At 42.0% G+C, this 16,329-nt stretch overlaps 1 protein-coding gene across 1 annotated transcript; it reads left to right on the forward strand.

Moving 5' to 3' along the window:
• The first annotated feature begins 492 nt into the window (after window positions 1–492).
• LOC114658659 (uncharacterized) lies at window positions 493–15,801 on the forward strand. Its single transcript, XM_028810686.2, has 4 exons — window positions 493–1,554; window positions 6,560–6,606; window positions 10,350–10,522; window positions 15,750–15,801. The coding sequence occupies exons 1-4, from the start codon at window positions 1,107–1,109 to the stop codon at window positions 15,799–15,801; spliced, it is 720 nt and encodes a 239-aa protein (XP_028666519.2). The 5' UTR covers window positions 493–1,106.
• Window positions 15,802–16,329: the final 528 nt, after the last annotated feature.

The raw sequence follows: 16,329 nt of genomic DNA on the forward strand, positions 1-16,329 counted from the left end.
TGGCACTCGGTTTTGTTTTCATTCTCTCCTTCTCTACGACCTCCAGGGGATCCAGAGTGTGTCTCATAACCGAGCATGCCCTTTTAATTAGCTTGTTATTTCAGTGGGCCTCTCTTGAAGTGATGTCACCAGCCCAGCACACCACACTGCACTGGCCATCACAGAGTTGTAGAAGATGTGAAGGATGCCACTTCCCACATTAACGGAATGCCATCTCCTAAGGCAGCACAGCCAGTGCTGCTTTTTCTTCAGTAGTTCCTCTGTGTCATAAAACCAGTCCAACCTGTCATTAATGTGGACCCCCAAGCACTTGTAGGAGTGGACCACTTGTACATGTGACATCTAAGGGATTTGTATCAATATAACCAGAAGGGCTCCATAATACCAGCAAACGAGATCATTTTAACTTAAATTAACCTAAATGAGATCTATACAGTAAACATCGCATTGAGTTCTTTTAGTTCACCATTCAAGAACTGAGCTAGTACTCAATCAGTCCAGTATTCACTCATTTAATTATAATGATTTTATCAATTAAATAATTCACTGGTCATCCACTAAATTGATTTTTAATTCCTGGAGCAGATATGTCTTCTAGTACAGTTTATACTTTTTACATAAGATATTAAAAACATTGTTAAAAAATTAAGCAGAATGTCTCCCATAGTGGATAAAATTTCAAACAGCAGCACACCTGTAGAACTCGGGGCTATTGTGGGGTTCCTTGGTGTCTTTGTTATTTGTTAGTCCTGTGCTCTGGAATGATATCCACTATCAAAGACGCTATTTAAATTGAATAGACGTATAAGAGACGTATCGTTCTTTTTCAGAAGTGCAATGGCGCAGACTGTGGCTGCTACCTGGTGCCACATTGTAATCCCCTTCAGGTCGTCTGTGTTAAGTGACGAATGCTCATTAAAGTTTAATGTGGCACCTGCCAGGAGTGATCAAGTTTAGCTTCTCCCCTAATGATAAACTGTGTGCAGTCCAAGATACTGCTGAGGCAGCAGTACCCACTTAACAGGAAAGAAGACGGACCACGGAAGAAAAAAATAGGCCATTTCCACAGCAGTGTGATCAATAAAACTGCAGACGTGTAACCTGATATGAGACCATGCAACAACAGGATACATCCAAGGAGCTTTAAAGGTTACTGCGTTCATGGAAAGGATGAAAGCGGAAAGGACAGTGCTGATGGTGAGCAGAAAGACCTGAAACATGAGCCGAGCCCACCGTCAGGGCTTCCACAGAGTAAAATCCTATCCTGCTCAGCCGCAGGGCTTGACATTGACTCCCTCAGTGGCGGGAGGCCTGGTATTCCAGTGGGATTTCACCTGAGTGACCAGGCCCCTAGCAGCACGGCTCAGCTAGGCCACATCTCATCAGAAACCCACTGGAGGAGATTCTTAGTTGAGGCTCACTGGCTCAATGGCCGTCCAGAGGAATGGAAAGAGCCGTCTCCGTCGGCATTGCCAGCAAGGTCTTTGGGTGTAGATGCCGCTTCTGAAGATAAGACCAGGGTCCCTGTGGAAGATAAAGTTTTACTTCAGGAAGGTGAGAATATAATCTAGGTGGCAATCTGGCATTTGTGTGTACTGTGCAAAGAGTTACTCATTTTATGACGTGAGTTCACTGTAAAAAAATCCTTTCAAGTTGAAATTGACAGCAGTGCTCTAAATGCAATATTTTAACAACATTATGAGATCCATCTCACATAAACTTTAAAATTGCCAGCAAAATATTCTATAAAACATGAGGGAGATAGTATTTAATAAACCCATGTTGCATATTTTTAGAAAGTCACTGCACTACACTGGGGGAGTTCTTAAGGACTGGAAATTTGCAAATACTATCCTGTTATATAAAAAGGGTGACTAGGCCGATCCAAGTATCTATGGGCCAGTAAGCTTAATGTGCATGACAGGAAAATTAATGGGAGGAATTATCCAAGAAAACATGGCAGGTACTGGGGCTTTAGGGAACAGTCAACATGAGTTCAGACGAGGGAGGTCGTGTTTCACTAATATGCTGGAATTCTTTGAGGAAGCAACAAAAGGGTACAACCAGAGTGGAGCAGATGATATTATTTATCTTGACTTTCATTAAGCATTTGATAAAGTGCCACATGAAAGGGTGGGCCTCAAACTGAAAGAAGTGTTACATGTAGGTGGGTGTGCAGAATTGGCTCAGACACAGAAAGCAGAGGGTGATGTTAACAGTGGTGTCCAACAGGGGTCAGTGCTGAGGCTGCTTCTGTTTTTAATAGTTATAAATGATTTGAATTGGAATGTAAGGTGGGTTGGCACCCTGCCCAGGATTGGTTCCCTGCCTTGTGCCCTGTGTTGGCTGGGATTAGCTCGAGCAGACCCCCGTGACCCTGTGTTCGGATTCAGCGGGTTGGAAAATGGATGGATGGATGTAAGTAACAAGGGGGCAGCATGGTGGCAAAGTGGGTGGCGCTGCTGCCTCGCAGTTAGGATACCAGGGTTCGCTTCCCGGGTCCTCCCTGCATAGAGTTTGCATGTTCTCCCCATGTCTGTGTGGGCTTCCTCCCACAGTCCAAAGACATGCAGGTTAAGTGCATTGGCGATACTAAATTGTCCTTGGTGTGTGGGTGTGTGCCCTGTGGTGGGCCGGCGCCCTGCCTGGGGATTTGTTCCTGCCTTGCGCCCTGTGCTGGCTGGGATTGGCTCCATCAGACCCCTGTGACCCTGTTTTGGGATATAGCGGGTAGAATAATGGATGGATATAAGTAACAAGCTGGTCAAGTTTGCCGATGATACCAAGTTAGGTGGATTGACCGATAATCTCAAATCTGTTAAATCATTACAGAGAGACTTGGACAGCAGATAAGCTTGGGCAGATTTTTGGGAAATTTATGGAGGTTAATGTAAAGGATTCCACATAGGAAGTAAAAATGTTACATTTAAATACACAATGGGCGATCGGAAAATCAAAAGGACACCTTATGAGAAGGATATAAGAGTCATAGTGGGCCTGACACAATCAACTGCCAGACAGTGTTCAGAAGCGATTAAGAAGGCTAACAGCATGTCAGGTTATATAGCGCCTTAATGTGTAGAGTACAAGTCCAAGGAGGTTCTGCTCAAGTTTTATAACACACTGGTGAGGCCTCATCTGGAGTTCTGTGTGCAGTTTGGGTCTGCAGGCTACAAAAAGTACAAAGTTAGCACTAGAAAACATCCAGAGAAGAGCAACGAGGCTGATTCCAGGGCTACAGGGGACGAATTATGATGAAAGCACTTTGAGCTACGTTGCTTGTATGAAAATGTGCTATATAAATAAATGTTGTTGTTGAAAGATTAAAAGAGTTGAGCCTTTACAGTTTAACCAAAGCAGAGACATGATTGAAGCGTTTAAAATGATGAAGGGAATTAGTGCAGTGGATCGAGATGGTGACTTACAAATGAGCTCATGAAGAACACGGGGACACAGTTGGAAACTTGTTATGGGTGAATTTAGCACAAACATTAGGAAGTTTTTCTTTATACAGAAAGTCATAGACACTTGGAATAAGTGACCAAGTAGTATGGCGGACAGGAGGACTTGAGGGTACAAAATCAACATTATCCAAAACTGATCATTTTTCATTTGTTATTGATAATTCCTCTGTCTCCCCTTCCCCACAGTTGTCACCCTTGACAGTACTTTATCTTTTCAGTCCCACACCAATAACATCTCCCGGTCTGCCTATTTCCACTTGCGTCACATTAATCGTATTCGCCCCCTCTCCCTCACTCCCCACACCACTGCTATCCTTGTTCATAGCCTTGTCACTTCTCCTCTGGATTATTGCAATTCCCAGTTCTTTGGTCTTTCTTGCAAATCTTTTTATAAGCTTCAACTGGTCCAGAATTCAGCTGCCCGCATCATTACTAGAACCCCCTCTCTTCACCATATCACTCCCGTTTTGCAGCAGCTTCATTGGCTTCCAGTTAAGTTCCGCATTCAATTCAAAATTCTCCTGTTAACTTTTAAGGCTCTCCACAACCTCGCCCCTCCATATCTGTCTGACCTCCTCCATGTTGCCTTTCCCTTCCGTACCCTTAGATCCTTTTCCTCCATCCACTTGACTGTCCCCTTTGTCCGTCTTACCACCATGGGGAGCAGAGCATTCAGTTGCTCTGCTCCCCAGCTCTGGAACTCACTGCCATCTGAGCTTAGAAATATTGAATCATTCTCACTTTTCAAATCTAAACTTAAAACTCATTTGTTTAAGACTGCTTTTCCTCTTTGATTACAATTGCTCTGTCTGATTTTAATTTTTGTATTTTAGTTTTGTTTATAAACTGTTTTGTATCTATTGTTCGGTGTCCTTGAGTTGTTTAGAAAGGTGCCTACAAAATAAATGTATTATTATTATTATTTATTAAAACTTGACTTGATGTTATTTTGGAAGAATTAAACAGATAGAACTGGTGAGCTTTGTTGCGCTGAATGGCCTGTTCTCATCAAAATATTTTCTAATGTTCTAATAGAAAACAATCCATCCATTCTGTAAGGTCATTCCAAGCAGTAGGATTAAAGAGCAAGTCAGCAAACCAGATTATCATTTACGAGGGATGTTCAAAAAGTTTCCGCTCTTTAATATTTTCGTTGGAAACGGTGAAAGCGGGAGGAGTGGTGATTGAGCATTAAAAACTTGGTACGACGCTGGGAAAATTGCATCGCAAAGGAAAGTGACTATGCAGAAAAGTGATGTCATTTGTTTTTGAAATCCTTAATAAACAGAGTTAAAAAAAAGTGTGGAAACATTTTGAACGTCCCTCGTATCAAGATCTGTTAATGAATTTTAAGGCATCTTCAGTTGCATTTTGGGTGATTTTGAAATGAGTTATAGATATCCAGTAATGTGTCAATTTCAAGATAGGTTAAATACATTTCCAGATCTCTTACATGCATTTCAAGATATCTTATAATGACAACCTAGTCTTTCTAAGATATCCAACAAGCGTTTTAAGATATCTCACTGTATTTCAAGATTTTTTTGACGTAAGAGTCCTTGCATTTTGAGAGATTATAATAATAATTCTTTACATTGATATGGTGCTTTTTTCACTACTCAAAGCGCTTTTCATAGTGAGTGAGGAGCCACTTCAACCACCACTAATGTTGTCATCCACCTGAATGCTGTGACGGCAGCCACCCATGAGGTGGTGAAGTGGTGAGACAGCCAATTAGAGACATGAGATGATTAGAGGACCAGAATGACTAGGCCATTGTGGGCAATTTAGCCAGGACATCGGGGTACACCCGGCCCTTTATCAAGGATGCCCAGGGATCTTTTATGACCACACAGAGTCAGGACCTCAGATTTACATCTCATCTGAAGAACAGATCTCAGATACACTTCCAGATACCTTATAATAGCACAGTAAGATGCTTTAAGATACCTATTTTTGAATTTAAGACATATCAAAAAGGCTTTCTGTAAAATCCTGTATATTTAGTAGGACTGCCTATTCCTTCAGGATATCATGGAATGCATGTGAGACACCTGAAAATGGTCTAGCGATCATGTCAAAATACCTGTCAACATATCTGAGTATGATTTTGGCATATCAAAATACAACTGAAATATTCAGATGTCTCCAAAAAGCTTCCTGTCCATTTTAAGATAGGAGTCTTACTAAAAAATATAAGTTTTACAGAAAGATATTTGCATAGGGCATCACGGTGGTGCAGTAGTAGCGTTGTTGCTTGGCAGTAAGGAGAACAGGCTTGGCACCCCATGTCCTCCCTATGTGGAGTTTGCATGTTCTCCCTGTGTCTGCATGGATGTCCTCCCACTATCCAAAGACATGCAGGTTAGGTGAATTGGCAACGCTAAATTGGGTCTTGTGTGTGTTTGCCGTACGATGGACTGGCACCCTGTCCAGGGTTTGCTCCTGCCTTGCACCCTATGCATGCTGGGATAGGCTCCAGCCCCCTTGTGACCCTGGTCTGGAGTAAGTGGGTTAGAAAATTACATAACCTACTGTGTAAATATTGATCTACTACTACGGGCCTTACTTGTACATTCATGTTAAGTGACAATAAAAGCAACTTGACTTGACATGGATTATGAGACACAAGTAATGGCAAAAATTGTTTGTGCTGTCCAGTGCTTGGTCACCATTGGGTCCCATTCAATCAGTAACTTTGTTATTTCCTTTCTCCACAAAAAGATAAGATTAATTTTTTTTGGCCAACTCTACACACTACATGGAGTAAATAACATAAAAAAGGTTATTTTTGGGTGGGGTATTCCTTTAATGCAGTACAAGGATTTTCAATCTTGCAGATTAAGGGTGTCTTTGATGATCACACAGTCATTGATGAAGAAGAAAACATTCGGCTTTTGGTAACAGGTTTGGCATTTTAACATCATGGGGCCCACACCTCCTGCACACGTGTTACACTGCTACCGATTATCTACAAATAGTCAAATGAAATGGTGAAATATGCATGGGGTATTAAGATAGGTTCGAAATTTACTAAAAAATCTGAAAGGGGACAATAACTAAGATACTTTAAAAAAAAAAAATCTTTTTTGCAGGTTGCCACTCTTGTCAGACCGCACAGAAAAAACAGCAGCTGTCTAAGGTACGTTTCAATTTTATGGGGTCTGTATCCCCATTTAATTAGTATTGTAGTTTTGATACAGTAATAGTAAATATACTTATGGGATGATCATTTTTTTTCACTTGTCAAAGTGTGGAGGGTGCATCAGATGTGCAATGAAACTTACAAACATCCACCCATCCCGGGACTTTCAAACCCAATTGACTGTCCTCTGGCAATATAATCAAACAGCAAAATTTGCCAAATTTTAGGGCCTGAATTTCATTTGTGGGTGATGGGGGAGTATTGTATTAGTATTGTATGAGGAAGTCGGGAGTAGCAGAGAAGAGTTGTACAGGATACTGTATGTAGAAGGGACGTGTGACAGTGGTGAGGTCTGCGGTAGGAATGACGGATGCATTCAAGTTGGAGGTGGGATTACATCAGGGATCGGCTCTGAGCCCTTTCTTATTTGCAATAGTGATGGACAGGTTGACAGACGAGATTAGACAGGAGTCCCCATGGACTATGATGTTTGCTGATGACATTATGATCTGTAGCGATAGTAAGGAGCAGGTTGAGGAGACCCTGGAGAGGTGGAGATATGCTCTAGAGAGGAGAGGAATGAAGGTCAGTAGGAACAAGACAGAATACATGTGTGTAAATGAGAGGGAGGTCAGTGGAATGGTGAGCATGCAGGGAGTAGAGTTGGTGAAGGTGGATGAGTTTAAATACTTGGGATCAACAGTACAGAGTAATGGGGATTGTGGAAGAGAAGTGACAAAGAGAGTGCAGGCAGGGTGGAATGGGTGGAGAAGAGTGTCAGGAGTGATTTGTGACAGACGGATATCAGCAAGAGTGAAAGGGAAGGTCTACAGGATGGTAGTGAGACCAGCTATGTTATATGGGTTGGAGACGGTGGCACTGACCAGAAAGCAGGAGACAGAGCTGGAGGTGGCAAAGTTAAAGATGCTAAGATTTGCACTGGGGGTGACGAGGATGGACAGGATTAGAACTGAAGACATTAGAGGGTCAGCTCAAGCTGGACGGTTGGGAGACAAAGTCAGAGAGGCGAGATTGCGTTGGTTTGGACATGTGCAGAGGAGACATGTTGGGTATATTGGGAGAAGGATGCTAAGGATAGAGCTGCCAGGTAAGAGGAAAAGAGGAAGGCCTAAGAGAAGGTTTATAGATGTGGTGAGAGAGGACATGCAGGTGATGGGTGTAACAGAACAAGATGACGAGGACAGAAAAATATGGAAGAAGAGGAAGAAGGGGGAGTAGCTTCCCCCAGTGTAACAAAAATGGGAGGAGTTATTGGCCTGGGGGGTGTATTTTAAAGGCTTGGGGGGATTTCAGTGAAGGAGTAATTTCATCGTCATGGACGTTCTAAGTTATCTTATTATATGTAGTGCCACAGATGACACGGGTTGGCTGGCATCCTGGCTGGGGTAGAGTTTTCTTTACTTGATTGGGAAGCCTTTATAAGGGAAGGTCATGGAAGGGTGGGCATCCCAGCCGGGGAGCCATAAGAACAGAAGGATAGAGGCAGACTGCTTCACGGGGCCATGTTTTAGCCCAGTACACTGGAAGGCAGCATCCCTCTGTTGGAGTTGCCATTTGTACACCTGCACAGCAACATGGGAGCTGTAGTCCTGATGGGCAGCCCTATTGGGGTATTTAGGGAGGACCTCTCCAGCAGTGCCAGTCCAAGTCCATTTGAAGCTCTATGGGGGGTGGACAGACATTGCCACTCATTGTCCATAGTGGAGAGTCAGTATTATTACACTTCATTGACCTTTGGGGGGGGATTAGGAATTTTTGTCTGTGTTCAGAGGAAGCACCCCTTCAGGAGGACAAACGGCTCTCCTTTGAGTATATACCACAGACTTTAAGGATCTGTGCCCCTTGGTGTACGAAGCATTCAAACTTTAACTTTTATAAATGGCACCCAGTTGGTAACAGTGCCCACTCAATATCATCAGAATTTTATTACCTAATCCCCCTCGGTGCCCAGAGCATGTGCCCCTTTGAGTATATACTGTACTGCAGACTTTAAGGATCACGTGCCCCTTGGTGTACCAAGCGTGCACACTTTAACTTTTATGAATGGCTCCCAGTGGGAAACAGTCCCCACTCAGTATCATCACAGTTCAATGATCTGTCCCCCTTGGTGTCTGAAGCACGCACCCTTTCAGTAGCACAAACAGTGCCCCTTTGTTATATACCACAGACTTTAAGTAGTATATGCCCCTTGATGTATGGAGTGTGCGCACTTCTACTTTCATAAACAACGCCCCCACCGTATCACTAGAGTTTGATGACTGTTGGTCCCTCTCAGTGTCTGAAGCACACTCCCCTTAAGTAGCACAAACCGCGCTCCTTTGATATATACTACAGACTTTAAGTAGCACGTGCCCCTTGGTGTATGGCGCATGCTCACTTTTACTTGTATAAATGGCTCCCACTGGGTAACAGAGCCCACTCAGTATCACTAGAGTTTCCCTCTCAGTCTCTGGAACACGCTCCCCTACAGTAGCGCAAACGGTACCCCTTTGTGTATATACTGCAGAGTTTAAGGAGCACATGGCTCTTGGTGTATGGCATTGTGCGCACTTTTACTTTCATAAACAATGCCTGCTCAGTATCATTAATAGAGTTTTTTGACTGTTGGTCCCTCTCACTGTCTGGAGCACGCACCCCTTCAGTAGCACAAACCTTTGATATATACTACAGACTTTAAGTAGCACGTGCCCCGTGTTGTATGATGCATGCTCACTTTTACTTGTATAAATGGCTCCCAGTGGGTAACAGAGCCAACTTAGTTATAATTAGAGTCTGAGGACTGTTGGTCTCTCAGTGTCCAGAGGGATGCGCCCCTTCAGTAGCACAAACGGTGCCCCTTTGTGTATATACCACAGACTTTAAGTAGTACGACATTGTGCACACTTTTACTTTCATAAACAGGCCCACTCAGTATTGTTAGACTTTGATGACTGTTGGTCCCTCTTATTGTCTGGAACATGCGCCCCTTCAGTAGCACAAACGGTGCCCCTTTGTGTATCTACCGCGGAGTTTAAGGAGCACATGCCCCTTGATGGACAGGCATCATCTCAAAGATCAATAAATAAATAATTCATAAAAACATTCTCATTCTCTCTCTCTCTTCCCCAATGCTGCTCTTGCTCTCTTCCTCCATTTCTTTCATTTCTTCTTTTCCATCTCTCTCTTCTTCTGTATCGACTCGTACTTATATGGCTCCGTGGGTGCAGCATCTCAATCACGCACCACAGGAAGCTGATGAAGCAATTGAGAAAGATCACACCCTCACATGCAGGTGCGTCTCGACCCAATTACGTATCTTTTGCATGTGAGAGGAAAACTGGAGAACCTGGAGAAATGCACAAAGGAACACAGCAACAGGGGTGGGATTTGAACCCTGAATCATGAATCAATAAAGCAGCAGCATTAACTACCACACCACCCATAATGGAAAGGGGCTATAGGACAAAAGGTTTGATAGGCAGTACCACCCCCTATTGGCCAAATGCTGGACTGTAACACAGGGCTCTCTGTTTAATCCTCACCTCTGACCAGCCCTTAGGAATTCACTTAACCGACTGCTGATCCAAGTTTTAGAGCATGGGAACGATTATACTCTTCATTTCGATGTAGTAAATTACTCTCAGCAAAATAATCACTTGGAAATGTGAAGGACCCTCACCTAATATGATACTAAAACTGATATCTGCTGTTTTGTTTTCTGTTTTACTCTGCACCATTAGGTTTCTGAAGAAACAAACTCACCTTGTCCAAGATGTCCAAAGTGCAAATCGGTCACAGTGAAAATATTCAAGAAGAGAACTCTGGAGAACCCAACTGAGCTGAAGACAGTTTTGTCACCTCCTTCATCCAAGCCACCTGCAAGGATCCGATTTCCATCCTTAAAATTCAAAGTGTGCCCTCTGAGCAGAGTCTCAGCTCTTGGCCAAGAAATCATCCAGAACCTATGTTCACTTTGTGCTGCCTGGCAGAATCACGCATGCTGTCACCATTATTACCTCATAGCGGCTATTTGTTGGCTGACCTGCATTGTAATGGTGGTTTTGATTCTTATCACGAGCATAATATTGCGATAAATTGTTAACATTTTTAACATTAAATATTGCAATGACCACCTGAAAGACAACTCTATTAAAGGGGAACATTAAGATTGATTATTTTTCTTTAAATGGCAAGAGGGTGTCTACTTTTATAAACTTCCTCAGTGGAATGAGAAAAAAAAAATCATGTAAAACAAGAAATAAAGGCAAAGTCTTAAAATATTAAAAATCTTAAAAAATTAAATCTCTCTATTATAATAAAAAAAATCCTGGGACGAGACGAGACTTTTTAGTCTGAGATGAGACGTGACTTTTTCAGAGAGATACTTTCAAGTCCCGTGAGACAATACTTTGTGCCAAGAGATTTAACCAGGCCCGGGGCCGGAAATAAAACAAAGAGTAGATGACAAAGTAGAACGTCGTAAAGAATTCAAAAACGCTGATGCGATACACATGCAGAGCAGGTTAGAGATAATGGAAGTACAAAATTGGAAAGTCTCAAAAAAATGATAGTAAAGATCACATTAGCGCAAACAAACTGAAATTATTACTTGGTGGAATATACAGAACAGCGAAAAGAGATTGAATATATTGTTCAGATTTAAACTTTATGTCGGAGTATTGTAGATCGTCTAATTCGTGTTGCCATCAGGGAAAAGTAGTGTTTCTTCCCAGTGAAGAGGCGTATCCGTGAGAATTAAAAGATTTGTTGTTTGGTGAAAGAGAAATCCCGCAAGTGAAATCATTTCTCATTTGTGTGAATGTTGTCAGACACATTTCTTGTAGAGAAAAAGAAACGGTATTCACTCACGGGCAGTTATACATTGTGTTGTCACGATGTACTTCCAAACACAAAATCAAAATTCAATGCGATATTGATGAAAAGGTAAAAGTGAAAAGAGGTAGAATATATGGACATAGGTGATATGACAGAAGTGTGCCTCCTGAAATGCAGATCACACAGTATCGCAGCAGCAACAAGCCAGCAGCTGATCGAGCAAAGAGGAGGTAAATAAATAAATAAATAAATAAAACTACCCATTGTATCAACGTTTAAGAGGGGGTTTAGGAGGAGCAACCACTTCTCCTTGGGGTGCATTTTTGAGCAAAGTGATCAGGGGGCAAAGCCCCCTTGTAATTCTTAAATGAAATTATCCAATAGGAGCCCCGAGCCCAAACCTTAAACACCGTGATCGAAACTCTCTAAAAGTTTGACAGCATGCCACCCACCCCAGTGTATCTTACATTTTGCTGTCTTAACCTGCCACTGCAAAGGTTATTGAATTGACTTTTTGATAAATGTTTCAAAACCACTATGGGATGTTAAGGCACATTGGTTCTGTCATAAATCAATTTATAAAATGGGTCGAGTAAAAGGGTACACCATTTTCGTCTGGCTAATGACACGGACAGGGAAAAGTATTCTTACTGAGGCTCCTAGAAAGCTAATATCAAGGAGGCATTTGAAGGAAGAAAGCACACTTGCTACAGCTGCTTGGCATGTTAATCCAAATGGCATACAAGACAACTGTATCCATATTTAGACAACCCTGGTGCTAGCAATGCAAGGACTTGGTGCCGCACAGCTAACTGAGTGGTGCCAGCTGAGCTGCTAAACCTTATTTAGAGTCTAATACCCTAACAGATATGCCAGACTGCAAAAAGGTTTATGAAAAAGAGGAATATCGGCAATATGGCTACTCACGCCATTACTAAGACATAGTATTTATATAACTAAGTGACCGTCTCTAGAAGGAAGAAGGTGTGGGGTGTGTGTGGGAATGACATTTCACATAGAATAGTCATCAATTGTGAGAAAGCACAGGACAGGATATCAAGCTGTTAAGGTGTGGTGGTTTGTGGACTTCTCTAGCACAATGAAAACATGCCTGCAGTGTCATTTTATTTCCTTCAAACAGAAATTCCTCTGTGATTAGTCAGGTCAGGTCAGGTTGGGGAGCACGCACTGATATAGCACCCACCACACAACGAAACAGTTCAAGATCCCAGTTGGCAACCCCCCAAGCAGACACACTGTCCAGTCCCACCCCCTCGAAATGACCATCTATCTGCCACAGCCAGGTGTTACGTGGACGTCCCCTTGGCCTTGTCCAGCCACTCGGGTCCTCAACAATGAGGGTCCTGTGAGTCGGTTCACCCTTGGGGAATCATGCCAAATGGCCGTAGTGCCATAACTGACCTGCCCTCACAGTGCAGGTAATGTGCCTCATTCGGTACTCCATGAGCAACTGCTCATTCGACACAAAGTCAAACCAGTGGTACCCAAGGATTCTCCGAAGAGACACAGTACCGAAGGAGTCCAGTCTTCATCTCAGGTCACTGGATAGCATCCTTGTCTCGCAAACATATAGCAAAACAAGGAGCACCAGGACTCTAAAGACTTGGACCTTTGTCCTCTTGCAGAGATATCTGGAGCGTCACACACCCTTTTCCAGTGACCTCATGACCCCCGGATGCTCTTCCAATCCGTCTATTGACTTCATAGAAATGTAAAGTAATGTAATGAAAATGTTTTATTTGTGGAACCTTACTGCACACTTTTAATAATGTGGTCATTTTCCACATAAGTTTCTAAAGTCAGGGCTAAGACTAAATAATTCAAAACTCTGTTCTGTGTTGCATGCAATTCCAAGGCCTGCCCATGGCTGTTCATTGCTCATTTCCTAATGCTCAAGTCAGAATTTCTTTTTTTTTTTTTTTTGCATAAACAGTAATGTATATTACTGGAGAGATTTGCTGGTACCCCTTCATGAAAAAAGAAGAACCCACAACTGTTCAATTTTAATAATGCTTTTCATTTCTCCTTTACCATATGTGCATGTTCACCTCCACCCTTGATGTTGTTTTTTATCTGCTTGCTCATGCCCACCACACCAACAAGTGCAGGAATCCACAGGAAACATCCATAAAGTCCCATCATTTTAATCCTAAATAGCACCCACCACACGATGAACCAACTCAGGTTAGGAATTAATGATGCCCACTGAACCATCCTATAACTCTGCTATACAAATCTTTTTGATATAAAACGACTGGACGGTATTTAAAAGAAAGAGAGAGAGAGAAAGGTTGGGAGCCTGCACTGATACAGCACGTCGCCGCATCCAGCACACGACGGACCACCTCAGGATCCCAGATTAGGACCCGAGTGCAGCCGTGCAATTTGTGACAACTCAGCACCAAACTAGTACAAATGGAGTGGGACAGCGCAAGTTTTTTTACTGTGGCTGGAGTGCCAATCCTGCCACCAACCTTCATACAATATACCTGGTTTAGCTTCTGAATAAACATTTGTCAAACTCTAAAATGTTGAATTGGAATCGGCTAATATTCAGCTGCCTCACCTCCTCCATCCACTGTAAAGCTAATACCACAGCTGCCATTTCACCTGTATACAGGGTGTCCATAAAGTCCGTGTGCAATTTAAAATAGTTGTAACTTTGTAAGTATATGTAATAGAAAGAATTCGTAAAAAAAGGATTAGAAAGCTTGATGTATCTAGTTTTTTTTGTCATTAGAAGTTTTACTTTTGCCGTATTTAGGGAACTGAAAATCCACATGAGTCTGTTAGACATGGAAGAGATTCTCCCAAAGTTAACGTGTGGTGTGCTTTGGGAAAAAAATCGAGTCATAGGGCCATTCTTTTTTGAAGGGCGTGTTGTTAATGGTGATAGTTATTTAGAAATGCTGCAAAATTACTTTATTCCCCAACTTGAACAATTAGGACTGATAGAGAATACAGTGTTTCAACAAGATGGTGCTCCTTGTCACTATGCTTTGCATGTTTGACAGTTTCTACATGAGAAATTCCCTAACAGATGGATTGGAAGAGGTGGACCATTTTCTTGGCCTCCACGTTTGCCAGATTTGACTCCATTGGATTTCTTTTTATGGGGACATGTGGAAATTAATGTTTATTCAACCAAACCTTGATCTTTAGAAGACTTGTAAGCAAGGATAACTGATGTGATTGCTTTTATTACTGAAAATCAGCTAGAAAATGTTTTCTGAGAACTACAGAATCGTATTACCCTTTGTATTAGTAATGATGGTGGACATGTTGAAAATTAACAAGAACAACAAAAAAATGTAAGTGTTTCTTCTTTCTAATCCTTTTTACAGAATCTTTCTGTCACATATACTTACAAAGTTACAACTATAGTGGAACCTCGGGTCACGACCGTAATTCGTTCCAGAACTCTGGTCGTAACCCGATTTGGCCATGACCCGAAGTAATTTCCCCCATAGGATTGTATGTAAATACAATTAATCCGTTCCGGACCTTACGAGATGTATGTAAATATATATAATTTTTAAGATTTTTAAGCGCAAAAATAGTTACTTATACCATAGAATGCACTGTGTAATAGTAAACTAAATGTTTACTTCTTCTTCTCTCGCTCGCTCACTCACTCACTCACTCACTCGCGCGCTCTCACTCCTTTGCGCGCGCTCTCTTGCGCTCGCTACACAGGGAATGCACAAGGAGAGACTGAACACGTACGGAAATCATCGGCGTGTACGAACCAGAAGGGAAACTGGCTTGTTCGTCACCCGAGTGTGTTGTCGTGAACAGATGCAAAAGTTTGGCAAACTTTTTGGTCGTAACCCGATTTGTACGTGGTCCGAGACATTCGTGACCCGAGGTTCCACTGTATTTTAAATTGCACACAGACTTTATGGACACCCTGTATACTGACAAATACTCATTTGTCCTTGCCTGCTTTGCTATATGAAAATCTGGCACCACAGATCCTACCAAATTTATTGGTATCCCTCCACGAAAAAAAGAAGAGCTAACAACTGTCTCTGAAATCACTTGAAACTGACCAAAGTAATTGGCACTCATCATTGTTTACACATATTCTGTATTTAACAAAAGTCAGACTTCAGAGTTTTGATTCAACAGAATATTTCAAACAATAACATAACTGAAAATGGCATGGCCAAAAAAATGGGACCCTTAACCTAATATTTTTGTTGCACAACCTTTAGAGTTTCCATTCACTGCACACAAGCGATTCCTGGAGCTCTCCATGAGTCTTCTGCCGCTGTCCACAGGTTGTTTGGCCCACTCATCCTGAGCAAACTGCTCCAGCTGGGTCAGGTCTGAAGGGGTCTGCCTGGTTCAGTTCTTTCCTTAGATGTTCACCATAGTTGATCTTTGGTAGCACTTTAGGTACTACCGGTACAAAAATGCATCTATTACTCATTTACTTTTATGTAACAAGACCTTAACAAAGGCTTCTTTGGGTTTCATAACGCTTACAAAGTATCACTAAAGTGTTATTTCATCTCTGCAATGTGACCGACTAACAAAATGTCACTTTGGAGTGGACACTAGGTGACTTAACTGAGACACATTTCTCTTGATATTACATATTTAGTATAAGGCCAGTGAATCCCTCATATTAACGAAGAATGTTGCCATCATGTCAATATGCCACCCTACAAATGAACGAATAACCAATCTATTAGAATTAGAATGCCTTTTATTGTCACTATACACATGTTCAATGAGATTAAAAGCAGCTCCTTTCAGTGCAGACATATATGTAGAACACAACAAGTAAATAAACAAATAAACAAATGGTGCAAAAAGTTGCAAAAAAAGTTCTGCGACGCTATATACAAATGGAAA

This window comes from Erpetoichthys calabaricus, chromosome 10, assembly GCF_900747795.2.
Source record: "Erpetoichthys calabaricus chromosome 10, fErpCal1.3, whole genome shotgun sequence".
Taxonomy (NCBI): Eukaryota; Metazoa; Chordata; class Cladistia; order Polypteriformes; family Polypteridae; genus Erpetoichthys; species Erpetoichthys calabaricus.